Below are 21,033 nucleotides of genomic sequence, written 5' to 3' on the forward strand. Positions count from 1 at the left end.
TCATTGTACCTACTAATGAACAAAGCCTGTTGAAACACTAAACTACATGATTATTGCTTAATTTCTAGATGTGGATACACCTCATTGCCTCTCTGTACAGACTACACTTTGAAGCTGAAATAATGAACTACATGATTAGAGAGCAGCTTTAAAAGAGAACAAAACTTAGTGCCTTTTTTATTAAATACCGGGGGGGAAAAAAAACTTCAATGAGAAATAGTCCTTTAACACATAATTTTCAAGACTTTTATATGTCCTTAAATTATGTATGAACAATCCTTCCCAAGCGAACGTGACTATGCCTGCACTAAATTTAAGAACTTGTGCAGCTTTTTCCAGGTTCAACGCTTAAACTCGTATCTTCTGAGTGACACAAATGCCTCATTTAAAATCAGCATTTTCATTAAACTTGCAAGCTATTATATATGTGCTGTAGGTATTAAGTTTCAAAAGCATAATGTGTTGGTACCAAAAAGAGTCATCCATGCACTCTGAAAAGGAAATATTTTGGACAAAGGAAGAAGAAGAATGCTTTGGTTCTTCCAAGATGTGGATTTCCCATCCTTAAGATGAAATAGGTGACTAAGTTGGGAATAGAAATGCTACATCCATTAACAAATAACATTTAACACCTTCTCTCAGCAAGGTGTTAAAAAGAAAAAAGTGAGCCACCAGTTGCACTGGTGTAAAAGAACAGTTATAACAATCCATAAACAATCTCTTCAAATAGCTTTCTTGCCATTCCCTTCTCAGCTAGTGATCAGCTATCTTCACACAAGCATGCATGTTACATGGCAAGCAATTCAATTATGACACTCTATAGAAAAAGAACAAAGCATTTAAAAGAAGATATCATTAAAAGAAACTTCTGGAATATATAAACAGTCCTTTCACCAGTGCATCACTCAAATTGTATAAATAGATTTACCTCAATATTGCTAAGAACCAACCCTCTGAGTTACTTGTACCAAAGTTGTATTAAAGCCTAGGGTTCTTCAGTAACTGATTTTATTTCCAGTTCATATGCATATTTCTTTTTCACGTAATTCACAGATTCATTATATGCTCTGACAAGGGATCAAAATTCAGGATTGTTAGTAAAAACTCTTCAGTCTCACTAATTATATAGGATTTGTCTTCTGTATTTGCACAATGCCATGCAGACTGCTGACAGCTCAGACTATTTCCTTAGCTGGTCTGGAAGAAACACTTAAAACTGCAGCTAATTTTTTTTTTAAGCAAAATACAAAGAGTGCAGATATACACACATATTATATGCTGCAGTACAGATATTGAAAATTAAATACTATGCTTGAAGTGTGTAAGCATCATCTAGACAGAGCCCATGTCTAAACAGCATAACAACCCCAAGCAAAAAAGTTAAGCCAATTCATTAACTGATTTCACCACAACCAGAAAGCACCCAAAATTCCACTTCTAACATTAAATCATTCTCTATCTCACCAGACTATGTCCACATTTGCAGCACAGTGTTCATGCCAGAACTGGAAAAAGTTTAGACCCAAGACAGAACAACGATAATTTCTAAGTTATATATTTAGTAAGACTTGTAAGATAATGTTGTTTAACAGAGGCAATATAAACATTTTTTTAAAAATTAAAAATCAAATCAGTATTTCCAGCAGGAAGAATGCTGCATTTGGCCAAGGAACTTAAAAAAAAAAATCCCTTGATTCAGGACACCACACTGGGGAAGAGAGAGACTACTCAGTTTGCACAGCTCCAAAGTGCCTATGCCCTTTTCCTAAAGCCCTGGATCATGAAACTATGCTCTTGCATCACTGCCACAAACAAGTCAAATCCCACCAGAGTTCCACCGGGCCCCAGCTCACAGCTGCATCTTTTCTTACTGAGGAGTGATGCTTTACCACCTCCAGCACCAAGTATCAAGGCACGCCTGCCTTGAGTCTTCCTCTCATTAAACAAAAACAAAACAAAACAAAGAAAAAAAAAAAAAAATAATCCAGAGGGGATGACACAATGCCACTGATTTACGTTCCAAGCCGGGAAGAGGTAACGATGGACTTCAGTTTTCAATTTAATAAAAGCAAAAGAGTGAGCTTTTCACTACATATCTTGGCTAAAAAAGAAACATGTCCTAGCTTAGCTCCATCATGTCTGCACCAGCAAATTGACTTAATTGTCAGCAAGGAATTATGAAATATGAAGTGACTCCAGCAGTGCTCCAGGGAGACTCCTGAGGCATCGTGTCTATAGCAGAGACACCAAAGTGCCATCCATCTCACTCACCCTCGGGCAAAGCAGAACAGCCTTGGCTCTCTAAAAGAGGCTGCCAAGTAGAACAAAACCTGGCTTTCCTGAATGATTAGCAGCGGCCCAAATAAGAAATTTTAAATACATCAGCACAGCTTCCCTGGCTGCTGAAAGAAGTCGTGATTTGAGACAGCAATTTGTAGTTACAAGGCTACATCCAGTTAGAGCTCACAGGGGCCTTTCTAAGAAGAGAGGCAACACCGTGCACGCTTGCCCTCTCACACCCTGCTCCCCAGCGATTAGGGTAGAAAGGGAGGTTACAGTCAACACAAGCTGCTCTGCTGGGTGCTAGCACTGGAGGACAGGACAGGAGAGGAAGGCAGCAGATATAACCTTCTGACTCAAATACTGGTTTCAGTCTGACAATGCCAGCATGACAGAAGAGAAGCCACATATAACTCAGCCCCTGGGACATGGGAACTAAGAAGGAAGTAGGGAATCCAAAACCTTCTGCTAGGTCTTTGATAAGAAGTATAGAGATAAGTACTCCCACCTAAAAACACCCCTTTGGCCTGTCCATCAGGGATTCACTTCAGATTTAAGAAACAGTTTCTATTTTAATCTCATCTGTTACTGGCAGTGGAGACTAGTCTGAACTAGAGTTGCAGCCTCTGAAGCTGTAAACCCCTGACCTAAAGAGCCTTTGGGCTGTAAGCCCTGCCAACACTCCAGGTTTGGGCCTCCTAAGCAAGTTCTTTCATATCAAAAGGGAGGAGGAAGATAGAGAAATCACTCTTTGTGGTGAAACAGCCCTAATACTGATCACTCAGCTCCCTGAAATGCTGTGTTTGTTACCTCATGGGAGAGGGGGGCTATAATTAGTTGAACCATGGCCAAGGCTAGAACTGCTGGTTGGCAAAACTCTTCTGGGACATTTCAAAAATTGTCTGGCCTCCAGCACTCAGAGATGCCTTCATCCAAAGAATCAAAGAAAACCAACAAGTAAGCCTTTGCCCTGGTCTACTCTTCCCGCAAGGTTGATTTAGCAGTTTTATTTCTTAAGGTAATGGACAATCTAAAATGAAAATTGTTTCAGAACCTAAGAAATAAGTTGTCATTAATAAATTCTCTCAGCTTTTTCTCTCTCTCAGCTTCCCTGGCTCAGTGAACTCTGCAGGTAATATCCACCATTCTTCACTGATTGACTATTCTGAAAATCATTCTAAAATGTGATTTTCATTTCAGAAAGAGTAATAAAATTACTCAGATTTGTAGAAATTCAAAACTAGTCAAGTGAACTTGACTACACTGCTCAACATAATCCCTTCAAAGTGGACTGAAACTGACATGATGAGAAAAGAGAGTTCCTTTGAAATAGCCTGTACACCACAAATTCTTAGAAATGTAAAGGGAATGGGTTGCCAATTACTATTATCAGGCATATCAAGTCACAGGGAAGACTTACATTCCTCTATAACCTGGTTTGATAGAGTTGAAAGCAATATCACCTCTTTCTTACATAAAAAGTTATTTCACATGACACAAGAGTACAGCTCCCTTGAAAAAGCAATATGGTTCACACTTTAAATTTAAAAAGCATTTCTAACATGGATTTGCAATGCAAAACATTCTAAATACAAATCAAATATAGCTGACAGAACCATCTTTTTGAGGCAGCCCACAACTAGGCATGCCAGATATTAACTATTTCTATTTATTACTCGACAGAAACCATCTTTCAAGCATAAAATGAAGGTGCTACAGAGACATATTGAGGTGATTCATGTTGCACACCAGATTAAAGTTACTTCCGCACAAACATGCAAGTGATAAAAGAGAGAATGAACAATAATCTGAAAATCTTCTCCAAAACAGTATTTTTCCCACAGGTTTCAACTACTCAGACACAATAGACAATGAAAGCCTCAGGCTCCAAGGCTTCACTGGTGAAACCATCTGAGAACAAGGGCCATTACAACATCGCTCCTACAAGGAGCCAAGTCATCTTTCGTTCATGACACTGCCGGCCCTCGGGCACAGCTCAGGCAGAAGCTGCAGAGCTCCAAACAGCTCCTCTGCAGCCAGGAGGACGGGATACCCTGAGGGTGGAAGGAACAGGACCACCCACGTCCCCTGAATGTGGCCATTCAAACACACTGTGCAAGTGACAATCCAGGCAAGAGATACTAAGACGAACCTTGAACGTCCCTGTCACCTGAGAGTGAAGGGAGTAAGTCTGGGAGCAGCAGTAGCTCATCACCCCACTGCTGTGAGGAAAGCACAGGGCCTTGCACACCTTCAATATTGTAATTAAAATAATTCCCAAACACATCCAAACAACTCTGAACAACGGTATATTAACATGCAAGTGACTACTCATTGCACACGACGCAAACACACTTGCCATTGTGCTTGGATTAACAAGCAAATACCTCTTTCACAAGCTTCCACCGACCTTTGATGTGTATTTAGCTGCCATTACTAATTTTTATGACTGGAACAGCAGGTCACACAAAGGAATTTGGAGCCCAGATTTTTAAAGCCAAGCTGTACCCTTAATACCAATTTCTAAGCGAGAGCCATTCTGAATTCCTAAAGAAAGCAATTTGTGTTTTTGCAAGCAGAAATGTTTTTCTTTTCTCAGAAAATCAGTTGCTAACAGCCATAGGTCAAAACAAAACCTAAACTGCATTTCACAGTCCATAACTATTTATTTAACAAGTAATGGAAGCTGTATTTCAAGGGACTAACATTTCCAAGACCTGCAGCAAATGGCAAAGCACTAGGCAAACCCAAAACCCTAGCAAAAGGTAGAACACTCAGTAGCTAAGAGAATCAAGCAAAAGCAACTCTTCCTGCCGGAGAAGGCAAGGGAGACAGGGTCAGCCAGCTACACAATAGCAGTTTTGAACATCAACTCCGACTACTGCTTTTTTATCCCATTTTCTGCATCTAGCAAATTAGATAAGATAAACCTAAAGCTAACTTGCTCCAATCAAAGTAGACCTTCCTCTATTCAATACTTAACTGCATATATTTAACAAGATTACATTACACACAGAAATGCTAATTCCCATGCTGACCTTACTGTACTACTTACAGTGACTGAGATAGTATTGAGACAATCCAGAAAAACCCAAAGTGTTCATGGTTAGAAACAGAAAGGGAGTTAAAAAACAATATACATCTGGACAGAGGACTGGGGCGGGGGGGTAATATTAACATTACAGAGATAAATCTCAGCCTACCAGCTGACTTATCACTGCCAATATTTTGTAAGTAGAGAGAAGAGGCCTCAAAGAAGTCTTCTCTTTTGTGTCCCAACATTTGGAAATTACTTGACTGGTTTGGGTTTTTTAAAATGCAAAAGCTTGAAAAAAAAACCACAACATTGCATGCCTATCTTGACTGACAACACACTGTTGCAACTATCAGCTTAAAAAACCCACAATCCTTTAGATAATCCGCCACAAGTCCTGATTAAAAGTGGATTTAATATTATGAAACGAAGCATAATTGTTCAAGACGACCTTGAGTAGTTTCTTATACCACTCTGCTCCATCAGTGCAGTCAGATGACAGCTGCACTGTCAAATGTATGATATGACAGGCTGATAGCAAGGTCTCTCCAAAATATTTTCCTCTATGAAGTAAAACAGATGCTTACAGTTCTTCCAAACCACGCCTGTCTCCTGTTCTCTTTCAAACACACACTGAACACACATAATGAAATGGAGTCGGCATTTAATAAGCATGAGCTGTATCGATGGACTATCCAACAAGCACGTGTCGAATACATGCATTTTGTTTCCTCTGCTTAAGTCATCACCGATTTTATGTCCAGGAAAATTAAGGTACGCAGGCCTAAAAGTGGTTTTACGAAAACAGGGGCGCTATTGCCACCTGCTGTCAGAAAGGATTCACAGCATCCCATGCCACATCATGCTTCCCAACTGAGGGAAGTCACAAACTTTTGAAGAAATCCAACTTTGCGGGTGTTTTGCTTGTACACTGCTAGTTTTCAGTAAAAAGAGTACACGCAAAAAAGATCCAGGGTAACCATGGCATGAAAGGTCAGTAATCACAGTGGGATCAGAGATAATAAATGGGTTCAAACAACTGATGCACCAAGAAACAAGAACACACTGGTCTAGGTAAAATAGATACTGTTCTGAAAGCATCAACACTGAAAACAAGACAGTAAATAAATCCAGCTAGCATAGACCATCAGGTTAGATAAGGCTAATAAAACATCTACCTTGCCCATTTACTATTAGATTTTCAGAAGACAGACTATGCTGAATCTTGTCAAAGGAGAGAGTTGGCCATTAATTTTGTGTCAGGGTATTTCCTAGAATCACAAAATGGCCTGTTTTGGGAGGAACCATCAAAGATCATCTAGTTCAGCCCCTCCTCACCATGAGCCATTTCACTAATCCAGGTTGCTCAACTTCCCTCCAATCTGACCTTGAACATTTCCAGGGATGGGGCATCCACAACTTGTCTGGCAAAACTGTTTTAGATAGTTAGGTAGCAGATACTTAAGGATCATGCATGCTCATCTCATTCCACTCAGACTTTCTATGGGAGCACAGAATAACATAAAAAGTCAAAAAGCATAGCTCTGAACCTCAACACATGTGTCTGGCGCTTCAGCCCACAATCTGTTAGTTTAAGGAGCCTTTTGAGTGCACTGTTCCAGTGGAAAGTACATTTCCTTCTCTACTATTTTTTTTTTATGGCTTCTCAGTAAGTCACTGAACACTCACATCCCACTGCTTGAAATCATCACTTGATTATCATTATCATTAACATTCAGTGCCTCTCTGTTTGCAGTGCCTGGCCATATGGCAGGTTGAGTGGCAAAGCTCTCCTTGAGGCACACAAGGTTTAGGCCTCCATTCCACCACCCAAGACTCGGCTCGCTGGCCCCACACACAATGTGGCAGGATAACGTCCAGGTGTCTGAGGCACATTTCCACCCAGAAGCCATCTCCATCAGCTACATAAGATGGCTGTGAGCACACTGGTGGAATATTGGAATGAAAATATTTTACCACAATTCATTTCCCCTTCCCAAAGCACCCTAGAACAAGGAACAAACTTCTTCCCCGATATCTGTCTGCAGCACTGCCAAACATTTTTTTTAAATGCTAAAGTTTTGAGTTATACTAATTACACCTGAGATATTTTCAAAGTTCATTCCAACCACTCCTTCTGCAGTGCAATTCTGAGTGAGCCTCCTCAGTTATAAACCTTGGCCACACAGTTACAGCAAATGGTGTTTGACTGAGGCAGCAGCTACAGTTCTCCACCTAAATTAAACCACACCTACAGCAGTACTTGCCTTCCATTTCATTCTCTTGAACACTATCACTATACACAGCCTTTTCATCCAAATGAATATTACACTACAGGGAAGAACATCATTGGAATGAAATTAGACCAAAAGCAGAGGGCAAGTTTAACCACATCTACTGCTCATCAGCCAGGCTTAAAGCATTTTCCACAGAAAGCAGTAATAAACTCACTCACAGATGTCACAATTGAGCATGACCGATTCCCTCAACTATTAACACTGACATTCCTGATGAGTAAGTGAGGACTATATATAAATTAGTCTGGGATTTTACACAGAAGTGTAATTGTACCAACTGTAAAATAACTTGAGAAAACTTTGATTAATACCACAGTCTGCTCACAGTAAAGATGAAAACCAAATTAACAACAATTTGTTAGCAATATTGGTTCTATTCCTAGAGGAAATTACAATAGTGTAAGTTACATAGGTAGATGCCAGATGACTCCATACAAGAGATTTCAATACAAGTTTTCTATTTTCCTATCTCTATACTAGAGATAAAACATGTAAAGTATATTTACAAAACATTCTAATGGATAGTAAACTCACTAGGAAGCTCCCAGTATAATCAACCATTTATGTTTAGCTCAACTGAAAAGAAAAGTAAAAACCCCACAAAAATCAATACTATAAAATGTAAAAATATCAAAATGCTATAAGCAACTTAAGGGCAGATTTTACATTTTGTTCCTTCCATATGCAATGGCAGGAACATTTGAGTTAAGTGACTTCTTTTCATAGAAAATTATTGAAGAATAATTTCAAATGAGCTCCAGAGTAAGAATTACTGGTCACTGTAAAATAAAAAGGGGGAGAATAAGTATACACACAATACCATATCATGCTCAACAACTGACTCAAATACCTTCATAATATTCAGACAGGCCACTTCTGAAATAATTTCTACTTCAGAAGTTACAAGATGAAACTTCTGTGTGATAAATTAAGTTGCCAAAGGAAAGGGATTAGCAATCAGTGAAATTGCCTGATGTCAGATCTGTTCCAGATTAGAATCCATCCTTCTTCCCCACCTGTTCATTAAGCACCAAGTTCAAGGCAACTGCAGTGACTGATTGCACATTAACGAGCTGTTTGTGTGGAAAGCCAGAGTTCAATCCCTATCTATACTTACACACTTGTATAAGCATAATTCACTGATAATATATTCAGTTCCCAGTATCAATACATAGCTCTTCTACCTTGATGTGTAATTTTTAGCTTGAGAAAAAAAGGGACACCTCATTAAGTTAAACAGTCATATTCAAGGTCAAGGCCAGGAAATTATGAATCTGTAAGGAAATATGTGCTATCTCCAGATAAAAAAGCTGGATAAAGATATTGCTGTGACACAAAAATGCTGAAACATGGTTGTGAAGTCAGAAGCTTGAGGGAAGAAAGGCATATTTCACTAGGAAAGGTGAGATTCAGTATGAAAATATCTATTTCATCCTATAAATCAAGTCATGTAGAGGCTCCAGTGAAAACCAGTCCTGCAACAAGCAAATCAAGCATAGGGTGTTTAAAACTGAATATTTTTCAGTTCCACATACATTCAGTACTGGGACAGGGAAGCAGGACAAGCATTCCAAACTCTTGCAAATTTGTTTAAATACTCAGCTGTAATTCTCTCCCTGGAAACATCTCTGCTTCTTAAAGCAACCAGGAGACCATCACCTCCATGCACCTTCCCTCGGCTGGCTCTGCACACTGCGCCAAGGAAGCTGAGGAGCCTGCGCCTGCCAAACCAGCATTCCCAGCTGAGGCAACTCACTGCACACAGGTAGATGTGTGATGCTCTTCTTGAGCAATGTGAGGCTCAGTAACTAAATTCCAGCATCAGGGTTAGTAGAAAAGGGACATAAAGAATTGTTTACTTATGTTAGTCACCAAGCCTTTTCTCTCTTTATCAGAGGAAGATTTTTTAAGTCACACTTGTTTTCTCACATGGAAAAGATATTCATTTTAAAAATTGAGAGTTTCTTCCCCAAATTTTTGAGTATTAGAAAGTATTCCAACACTCAAATACAGTTTAAAGGGAAACACCTAGTTGCTATAACTGTAGCAACTCTCTAACTGCAAACTTAGATGCAGTACTACAGACTTATTAACAGGAATGTCTAATTGAATAGACATGAACATCTTCCCTTTTCCTAAAGATTAAAGGTTTCTGTTCTCAGTACCATACTTGTGTACTGATACAAAGAATATTTTTCAAAGATAAGAAGAAATATTATCTCTTCTAGTGTTCTGCAAGTCACCCTCCTCCTCCTCCCTATCAGATAAAAATTAGGAGAATCCTTTTTTCCCTTAACATAATGGTTTCCCCTTGATCTTCCTCCTAGTAAAAACTTCCTCACAAGCATATTAGTACATGCCTCCTTATCTTATAACTGGGCAGCAAGATTTATTAACAGGTAGGAAGTGAATGAATACGTGAGGTCAGTAGTGATGAACTGCTGCTTAAGGTATATGAGGTACACAGACATCCCTGCCACACCCACTCCCAAAATACCACTCCTGTACCTACTTCAGATAGTTACTGCATATCACATAAATAGCAACACAGTTTTCCTTATTAAAAATGCAGAGGAAATGTAGTCCTTTACTGCTCAGTTGATACTATAAATATTGAAGGAATTGTTTTTCAAACCTTACTCAGGCTTTTACTGCTTATTTCTGTACTGGGGATTGCCAGAAGGACTAATGGCCACTCTCTCCCCACCCTAGACACCACAGACACACTACACCCCCTCCAAGCTCTGTTCTGATGATTTATTCAGATGTTGGCTAATTGTGGTATCTGGATTCCAAGTGCTTGAAGCACTTTTGGCATGAGGATGAAGTGACATCCGGGAACATTTAATATGTTAAAAAGGCCAGTCAGCACAGATTAATGCAGTAAGCACATGCCTCAAGGAGAGCCTGTTTACATTCTTACAGTGTAATAAAAAAACACAGAGGAGGACATAGGAGTAAAAGTAAGATTTTTATATAAGTCTTACCTGAATCCTTTAAAAAATGTGTGAAGGAAATGGCATAACACCACACCTTAAGCAAAATATCAAGTTAAACTAATACCTGTCTGCAATGAAATCGGTAGTAAGGAAGTTTTAGGAAACCATTGTGTAAGGAAAAAACATTTACAGGGGTAGATAATTGACATCAATTTTAGCAAAATCGCACATCAACTCCTTTTTTCAGCTCCTTTCTCTCTCAAAATGCATCTCAGTTCCTCACTCTAGTCTTGAATGATTTCAAAGAGGCTGTTTTGATGTGGTTCTTTTGAGAATGAGCAAACTATACATAAAATATTTTTGGAAAGTAAGCAACATTCAGTTTGTCTGTTAAAAGTCTAGGACAAAAAGGATCCTTTTGCAGCAGTGTTCATCAATGATATCCTGATATTTAGCTACAGAAGATCACCATTTATATTAATTTTTGTCTCATTTCCTCCTTGTATATTTGAGAATACACTTTTTTTGCCAATAGGTTTGCATCCAAATCTGGAGACAATTTGAACCACCTGGAACCCTTCCACAGCCCCAGAATTTGTCAGACCATTCCCTTTACTTCAAGCATGTTTAGATCTTCACATAAATCAATGTAAACATTCATCCTGTATCTTTCTGTGGCTTTAATTTGGATATGACTTGCTGTATTTTAAACTATGTATTACAGGAGACAGTTAATGGAATTTCAAAATTCAGAGAGAAAGTCTCCAGAGGGTCTCTTCCTCCCTTCCTAATCGAGGGCTTGCAACAGATAGGAGGGAGTCAATTATTAACATTTGGGGTAGTCAAAAGGCATTAAATATAAAAAGAACTTGCACAGATTTACCTCCAAAAAACCTATCTCCTATTCCATATTCAACAGGCTGCATTTTATTCAACTTACATACAGAAACTGGTACTGTGGCTACGTACTGCTTTATGTCTTTGAGGCTTGGATAAGTTCAGTTGCAGAAGAAAAAACAATGGAGTTCTTTGCAAAAGCATGATATGGTGCAGAAACATGGATTTAGATACCATCTAAGAGACACTACAATTTCACTGAAACGGTTGGGTTTAAAAAGAATCCCAGCACAGCAGATGTTTTGCATAAATAATATGGATCTTGAACCAAAACACCCTCCTCATGTAGCTTTCCAGCTATCTTCAGCAAACCAAAGGCTTAGACTTAATTATTGCACTGACATATAGAGAGCATATGGTTTTTCCAAAGTAACTGTATGTTAGTATTTTAACCTAAATTTACTAATATCTCATAATAGTTAACACATTATGCCCTTTAGGAACTATAGAAGGTAAATAACGAGTTAGAAGAATCTTAAAAATCCACCTGTACCAATGCCCTGGCCCTAGGACTGCTGTTTTGTGTCCATCTGATACACCAAAGTATCACTGTATAAACATGTTCTAATCATTAAGTAGATTTGCCAACATCTAATCTCAATCTCCCTTTAAGCCCAAATTCAAGTTACAGAAGACAACAGTAGAGACAACTAAGCTTTCTAGATACTTTTAGAGTGTTTTGTCCCTCTTTAGGTCTTTCAGCCTCAGTCTGTTTTGAGTGGTCTTTAAACCTTTTCTCAAAATTGCATATCAATACATGTTGATTTGATTCTTTTTTTTTCTTCTCAGAGAGAGGCATTTCTCACCAGGATGGCAGGCAGATAATAGGCTTACAGGCAGATAATATCATTTGCAGTCTGAGATATAGGTTTTTTTGGACCTTTCAGGATAATTAAAGGGGGATTTAAATCAAGAAAAGTGAAGTATTCCTATTCTAAAGCTGATCTGTAACTAGTTCCAGCCTGTAATTCAAGGGAGGCCTATGAACAAAGAGAAGCTAAATATAAAAGGAGGAAAGTATGCTAATATTGACTTACTGTAAAGTAATAAAGTAAGGAAGTCAGCAAAGGGACTACTGGAAAAATCATCTTAAAAAAAGAATGAGGAAAAAATATTGAAATATTAACATTTCAGAGGCCTTGTCAACACAGTGAGGAGAGGATCATGTTACATGGATGCTACTGTAATTTTGTTACTTAGGAATGCTTTTCTGCATCAGTAAACTAGAAGACGAATTAATTTTTTTTTGCAAGGAATACCAGCCTCAGTCCATGGAATGCAAAAATGTATTTTGAAATGGCTAAGGATTCCACCTGTACTTCACAAAACCCATTAACAGATGTCCACTGGTAAAGTAGGATGTCATACAATCAAATAGTCGAAGAGAGTCTGTTCACTACCCTCTACACTGTGTGAGCAAACATTCCTGTGCTCTTTACAGACATGAACCTTTACTACTCCACACAGCATTTTCCTCTGACAAGCAAAGACATCAATTTTAGCTATTACAACCCTGGGAATCTCTGAACTTAACTCCGTTACACAGAATAATACTGCAGCACATTTCCTTCTAAGAAATGAATACCACCAAAATTAGTTCAAATGACACATTCTTTTTGGAGTGGAAAGTGCAGGCAAGATATGGCTATGAGCATGTGTATAGGGGTAAACCTTCCCATTGTTTTTCTGCTAAAAAACTGAGCTAGTTTAATATAATCTAATACACTAATTGCACAGGCATTTCCCTCTTTTTGTCACAAGATGCTACATACAGTTCTTCACCTCGACTGCACACATGGAGACACAGTCACTGAGCAAGAAGAGGTACTAAAACACTTAAAACTCTGTAGATCATGGCCAAAAACTTGAAAAATACAATCTCCCAACAAGAAAGCAAATATGAAAACCACATAAATTAAATTCTGTTTTCCTATCACCCTATCATTAAAGTTCTCACATAACCTAGCCCACACGTGGCTCAATTTATAAAGGCAGACTGGAATGTACTGCATTAGCTTAGTAACAAAAATGAGCCTTCTACAATGCAAAGTATGAAATCTCAGCTAACCAAGTGAAGTCAAAAGATAGACACAAGATCATTAATTTTTTCATGGTGACTCTACTATAAAAGTTTCACAATAATCCCAGTCACAGTAAATGCACACAGGATGAACAGATACAATATGAACAAACTGGGGAAAAAGCCGTATTTTCAACAGATTTCCACAGGATGCACCAGTTTTAGGCAACTTTTCAGAGTTCACACTTGTCCCATGGAGCAATAAAGGATTTTTAAGACATAGCTACATAAAATATTTAACCCCTTACCAGCATTAACGATGGCATCAACCTCAAGCAGCGTAATGTCACCTCTATAGAGAGAAACTTTCTCACTCAGACTCTTCTTCCCTTGCAGATCTTCTTTAGCGTTTTCACCTACAAACCAGGAAAGCAGAAAAACCAGGTTATAAGTGTGAGTCCGAGGTCATTATTTACAAGCCCTGAACAGGCAGCAGTAGGGCGAACTACTGCTGTCAGACTGCAGCATCTTTCGGTTTCACCTCGAGAGGGCACCGGTAACCCACAGGACATCAGCACTGCCCTAACATCAGGCTGCTTGCTTGTTACTTGTTTCCAAATAGAAGCTAGTAGGGAGCACTGAATCCTTATCCACATACCGTTTGTTACAACACTGTAGAAACATACATATTTTTGGAGTGAGATCCATCAAGTAATTTTATTTGGTAATCACAAGGGTGTAAATTGCAAAAACAAATTGAGGAATTAAGATTATCCTCCTAGCCAGAGTAATGATTTCTCCAATCCAAAATTATACCAAATGAGTACAAAAATACACAAGCACACCATTTGCCAACAGCTCCAAAATTCAGAATGACTTCTAAAGACATCTAGCCAGACAACAAGCCTGAAAAATAATCCACGCAAATTTTAAACTTGGAGTTTTGTCACCTTAAATTGCTCAGCTAGGAGGAGGCAGGTGGTAAAGACAACATACAGTAGCTTGCAACAGATTTGTTACTAAATAATGTTACCATAGGCCCCTTATTCCTGTAAACGCTTTAGATTTTGCATCACCAAATCATTTATATTCGATTCACTCTATAGAACAGCTCAGTTACCTCAAACCCTTGCACAAACATACTGACCAAAGCTTCACCAAGTTAGACATGCACATCACCAGAAATTAACTGAGGAGGGAAAATTATGAAATTCACTTTGACTATTACTTTTTTTAAATTCTTTCTAACACAAGTCTCAAGAAGCTTGACTTCATCTATTTGTCTCAAAACACGTGAAGTTTGTTGAAAAGCAAAAAGTCTTCAATACTTAGTGAGAAAGTAGAAGCAGTCCAAACAAATTTGTCCCTCTAGTCTTACCCTCTATTTCCATCAGCTCAAGAATATTAACTCGGATAGGTCAGCACTTCCTTCCTGAGCACCAGAGAGCACATCCCCAAGCTCCCAAGTCCTGTCCCACAGTGGCAAGACAGAGCAGCAGGCTGAGACAGCCACAGGCTCAGACCCTCCAGCCTGGCCTTGCTTTGACATTCCCAGCCTCTGGCTGCCAGGCAACATCCTTGTGACATCGCAGCTGATGCCACCACCTTGCGCAGAGCCCGTGGGCACTGCTCAGCTCAGGGTCAGGGCCGGGGATCGCAGCTCCTCAGGCAGCTCTGCCATGCTCCGCCCGGGGCTCTCCCTGCTCCTGGGGCTCTGCGTGGCCTCGCTGCTCGCCAGCACGCCCAGAGCTCACAGCTGTCCCGCCAGGAGCACGGCCCGGCTGCCTGTGCCAGCCCAGGACGTGCAGCAGCCGCACACTGGCACAGGCAGTGCCAGCCTGCGGTCCGTGCAGCCGTGCTGCTGCGCCTTCTTAGCCCTGTCCCTGCTGCTCGCCGCGCTTTGCCTTGGCTGCAGCCTCCGGAGAAAAGCCGAGAGGCAGCGGAGAGAGGTGAGGGATGGGGACCAGGCAGGTGGGATGGTGCCGGGGGAGCGGCAGCTACAACGTGTAGGGTGAGGAGCGCCAGCCCCTGCGGAGAGAAAAGCCTGGGCAGGCTCCAAGGGTCCTCTGCCTCTTCCCCAGCCCCGTGCCCGAGCCCAGAAGCAGAGGTGGGGCTCAGCCCCCTTTCTCCCAGGAGGAAACAAGGACAGGCTGAGCCACCAGAACAAGACAGAACCTGCCCGACGTCCTCTCCACACAACCTGCAGCCTGGGGCAGCCTGGCTGAAACATAAACTTTAAGAGATTTAGAGATTTTAGAGGAGCTAAGATTTTAGTTAGAGATAAGCCTTACTAGAGTTAATTAAAATAAAAGGACTCTGTAAGTAGGCCTTGATGAAGTTAAGAGTTAGTAGTTAACTAATAATTGATTGCTTGCCAACACAATGTTTAATTAGCTGGGTTTATAATGAAGAATATAGAAACTGACAAATAGCTTTTAGGAACATAAGACAATTGTGGGCCTCCTCTGTTCTGAAACCGACTGAAGACAAGGAATGGGAGTTCTACCAAGGTTCATTTGTCATATTTGCATTGAAAAGGTAGAAAGGTCAAAATGAGGAAGACTTCATTTACTTCCTCATTTTGGGACCCCTCCCCATGAAAGGGACCACCGACCCATTTCAAGGAACAAACTACGCATGCTTAATAGCTTTCGGAATGATTAGCATACAAAGCGAGGAATGGGATGTACCAAAATGATGAATATGTATTTGTATTTTGGGTATTCAATTCTTGTGTGGATAAAAGGACTCTGTAATCATTTGAAAGGCGCGGTGTGTATTTGGGAGCTATCCCACACACTGCCCGGCGTCGCAATAAACATACACTTTCTAACTTTACACTGTTAGAGAGTTTTTGTCCGTCACAGTTGGATATCGGTACTAGATCAATATCCATATTTCTTTAATAAATCACGGCCAGGCCCCAGATTCCCCAGGAGAGCCCAAGGGGGCCCAGCCCCCTGCAGCCCCCCTGCCCCTGTCATCGTGCTCCCTGCCCTGTGTCTCCCAGGAGAAGGCCTGGGCACGCTCAGCCTGGCCAAGGACCTGCTGCCTGGCTGACTGCTCCCCCCTCAATGACGAGGTCATCGGCCGCCACAAGGAAAACTCTGCCTCCATCAAGAGCTTCCTGAGGCACCTGCGCCAACGCTGCCTGCGGGGGGACATGCTCCAGAGAGGAAGGAACAAGAAAGTGTGGCAGGACTTAGACGAGGAGGCAGCGCTTTTCTCTGATTGAGAAAACAACACCTGCTAGGCAAATGGAGCAATATACTGCAAGATTACTCTTACAGCTTTTTATTATTATTAAAATTACTTATTAAATAAGACAGCTTTTATTTCTGTTTTAACTTTAGTCTTGCAAACAAGTTGATTGTTACTCTTATGAGAAAGCGAAGTCAATGGCCACTAAATCATCTCTGCACACACACTCACAAAGGATAGAGATGATTCTGGTAAATCCTTTCCAAAATGTGGGGGTTTAGGCTATTACTGACAATACACAAAAGTAGCAACACTGCTGTAGGTCCTCCTCTTGTCTCCTCTGCTCCAGCCTCAGTAATACATGACAGCTGAAAATCTTCACCAGAAACAGTTGAACATTCATGTCCCACCCCCACTTTTTCCCCTCTAGATCCAGCCATCATCTTCTACCCCTCTGCTTATACAATCCAATTTCATTTAGCTCTTCCTCCTACATGATCCTTTGGTCCTTCAGTCATGTTCAAAGCATCTCAGAGTCCACAGAGCCACAGCTGGAAGTAGGATGAGGTTGATTACCTGAGCTCTTCACACCAAACAGAGAAAATAGGCAGTCCTAGCCCTCAGTTTTGTTTACAACTCCTTCCAGATCAGTTGTAAGGAAAAGGGCCTTTACAGCTTACACAAGGGTAGAAAAAAGCATTCGATTGAGTCGCAAAAGCCGCACTTGAAAAGAAAATGTGTAAAGTTCATCTGAACCAAGTGAATAAGGGACTGTCAGAAAATCTCGCTAGAGGGAGCCCCCACCCAGGATATAAATGTACTCAGCTGGTGCAATGGACAAGGATGGCACAAACCTACAGTATTGGAAAATCAGTCCTGAGATTCAATCACTGCTCAAATAGCCAGAGTTTAAAAGTCTAATACACTTTAAAGTATATTAATTTTTTTAACAGGTCTCAAGCATCCAATTACAAAATCCCTAAAGCAATACCAAAGAGCTTACCACTAGAGGGAAGAGAAAAACCTACTGCTTGAAGAGTTTATTACAAAAAACCACTACATTTGCATTTTAAAATGACTGTTAAAGAAAGAGTAGAGCACACACAAAGTAGTAAAAATAGGTACCAAAGCCCCACAGTATAAAGCGATACCTGTGGCAAAGCAAAAATCCCTTGGCAGTCTATGAGCAAAGGTCGATAAGAGAAGGAATCAAATCAGAGAAGAAGTGAGAAGGATTGATGGCAGTGAGGTTCTCATACTCACATTCTTATAAGGGAAGTTTGTTAAACACGTAACATGACACATTTCTCTTCAAGTTCATCAAAACAAGTAGCAGACTGCATTGCAAGTAAAAAAGGCTGAAAATAGCAGAGTTCCATAATTTCTAGTCAGCTTTAGAATCCACAGCTGAAAGAAGTAAATTAATTCCAAATTCAACAGAAAAAAGTCTGCCCACTACCTTATCCCTGCTACAATAGCTACTAGTAGAAATGTATCCCCACATGGAAGGCTTCTCTAAGAGAATCTGGAAAAAGAACCTGAGCAAGGGGCAAGAATCACATTATTCCCAGACAAGAGGCAGCCCTTCCACTCCTGGAAGAATCCTCAGCACATACTTGACTGGGACAGTAAACCACTTTTCTTGGGTTGCTGAAAACACAAAGGAGATAAGCGAGCTTTAGAGGAGCGCATCTGACCTTGGGGGAATGTGCAGCAGCAATTCTGCTACACACTGTGCTTTTTCCCTTCAGTGCCTATTTTTTTTTTTTTTTACTTCAGCCTTTGTTTCCACAAGTTTCCTGTACAAACTACAAATGATGAACTATTAGCAATTGCTAATATCACATCTAACACAATTTCCATTCCATTTGTTTCTGCATAGGCTTATGGAGCGTTAAAAAAGACAGATTGTAAGACCTGTAATATTATGTGTCTGCTTCTATTCCTATTAAGCGTGGATGATTGTATAGGAAAGGCAATTGCTTATCTAAATCAAGATAAGTATTATTTCCATATGTTCCATCACCAGGGGTAAAGCATTCACAGATGCACTGTACTACTTCAAATTTGTAGTACAGATTTGCTCTATCACTTCTTGGACCTAAACGAGATCAGAACCTGAGCACAAGGAAGAAACATCTGTTGCAAACAAATCACTTTCTACCCAGCCAAAAATGCACATAACATGCAAGTCAAAAGCACTTGATGATGAACAACACCTTCTCCCTGGCTGCACACTCTGCCAATATGGTCTGTTTCAGCTAATTACCAAGTGGCATAATTGGATTAACTGAGGACTACAGCCAAGCAGCAAACTCCGGAGGCAGACGTGATGAATCATGGAATGGATGTGGTTGGGTGGCACCGCTAGTGATCAAGTCACCCAGAGCAAGTTGTCCAGGACCCTATCCCAGTTGAATTTAAAGTATCTCCAAAGACAGAGATTCCACCACCTCTCCAAGTAACCTGTTCCAGTGTTCAGCCACCCTAATAGTATGTGTGTAGCTTTGTTTTTTAATGCTCAGAAAGAATTTCCTCTTTCAACTTGTGCCTACTACCTCTTGTCCTGTCACTGTGTACCACAGAGATGAGTCTGGAGAGATCTCTTTTACACCCTCCCCTCTATGTTTATAAACACTGATAGGATCCCATCTGGGGTATCTCTTTTTCAGTTTAAACTTCAGCTCTCTCAGTCTTTCCAGGCACAGGAGATGCTCCAGCCCCCTTATAGTGTTTTAATCATCTTTGTGACTCATCTGGTGCATGAACTATGCTTCCCAGTTCTGCACCACCACTTGAGGTCACACTTTGCCCCACCTTCCAGGTCAGGAAGTCATGGTATCTCCTATTCAAAGTTCTACAGGAGGCATGAAATATCCCCCATCTGAGGGGCGATAGCTCACCCCTGTACAACTATCACAAAAAGCCCCAAGCTTGCTCGTCAGGCCAAGTTTAATGTAGTGAAAGGGCCACCAGCAGCCCTCAAACAAGGTTGTAAATGGGACCCTTGAATTTTTAGCCACATTTAAATGGGAGCCATTGAAGACATTTACACATTACAGACAGAAAGACTGGCATACCATGAGAATTGATAGAAACAGCCAGTCCCTCTGAACAACCCACACAACGCTCATGCAAAATGCAATTTTCCTGTGTTACAAGGTCTTGCATAGTCCTTAAATAACCTTTTTCTCAGTCTATCCCACACAGCTCTCTATATCCCCAAAATAACAAAGCTGAGAGGCACAAGAACCCTTGAAGTCTGGGAGAGAAAGAAGTGGAAGGAAAGGAGGAGCCTGCCTTTTTTATGAAGTTTTTGTAAACTGAGAGAACACTTGGTATGGAAAGCTAAAGTACCAAATAACAAAGTCTGAGAAAGGAGTAACAACAAACGAGGAGAACAAGAACAGGAATACATTCCCAATTCGAATTTGTAATGCACCCTTACCTGCAGGGACATGCAATTGTCAATTCATAAATCAGAGTCTTCTCACTTCAACAGCAAGCACATTGACAGCAAAGACATAAGTAGGCTGAGACCCTTGGGTATTTGTGTGTTTACTTGGAGAGTCAGCATCCAGCTGTTCTGGTTGCTATGCTTGCTGGAGATTTTATTATTTAGAGTCCATAGAAAAGGCTGCTGGTTCAGCTGTGACTGAGAAGATGTGCTTTGTCTGTGTGAAGAAACCCATTCAATCACTGTCTTGCTTGGTTGGTTTTATAACGAAGACCATCAGAGGTATTCCAGACTTTGTAATGATATAGGGGAATAAAAATGCTGTTGGATATGGTATTTTGCTAAATTCTTGCCCAAGCCTGATTATCAGTACCTCACTCCAAGTGATACCAAGAATTTCAATAAAGATTCTTCTCAGTGAATGGCAGCCTGAGTTGTACTGAAGTACATCAAATAGTCAGCCAAGGTCACTTGGAGGCAAGAACTACATTACATTGTCTCAATTCCTACTTTATAACCTTCCTCTACTACAAAGAATTCATAATTAACAATGGAAGTTCAAAAATGGAGACACAAACATATGACACTGCTTTAGATCACTGTTCATTGCCCCATGAGTATGTTGATACTTGTCCATAAAACTAGAGGACTAAAGGTGATTCCACTTCACTAGATTCCTTCCAAGACAAAGCAGATTCCTTCACTGCAAGAGATGTATTTTGGCAATATCACAGCATTCATACAGCTATTTCTGGTGTGTTCAAATTGATCTAGTACCACTTGGGGTAACTATAAGCCTTCATCCAAAACATACCACCAGCAGTGCAGCATTCTCCTGCTCACCTTTATAAACTCTCTGGAAAAAAATTGCTTTTCATGACCAATCAGGTACTTAGTCCTCAGCAGCA

The 21,033-nt window shown here is 40.4% G+C and overlaps 1 protein-coding gene across 6 annotated transcripts in view; it reads right to left on the reverse strand.

The window, feature by feature from the left end:
- MACROD2 (mono-ADP ribosylhydrolase 2) overlaps positions 1 to 21,033 on the reverse strand; it is an 852,188-nt gene that overhangs the window by 813,982 nt on the left and 17,173 nt on the right. For 5 of the 6 annotated variants that reach the window (XM_053937065.1, XM_053937064.1, XM_053937063.1 and 2 more), the window contains exon 3: positions 13,776 to 13,883. In XM_053937065.1, coding sequence (XP_053793040.1) covers positions 13,776 to 13,883 — 108 coding nt within the window. Of the gene's footprint in view, positions 1 to 13,775; positions 13,884 to 14,845; positions 15,003 to 21,033 lie in introns of those variants that run through there. The other variant, XM_053937068.1, reaches the window with a different exon arrangement.

The sequence above is a fragment of the Vidua chalybeata genome, chromosome 3, assembly GCF_026979565.1.
Source record: "Vidua chalybeata isolate OUT-0048 chromosome 3, bVidCha1 merged haplotype, whole genome shotgun sequence".
Lineage (NCBI taxonomy): Eukaryota > Metazoa > Chordata > Aves > Passeriformes > Viduidae > Vidua > Vidua chalybeata.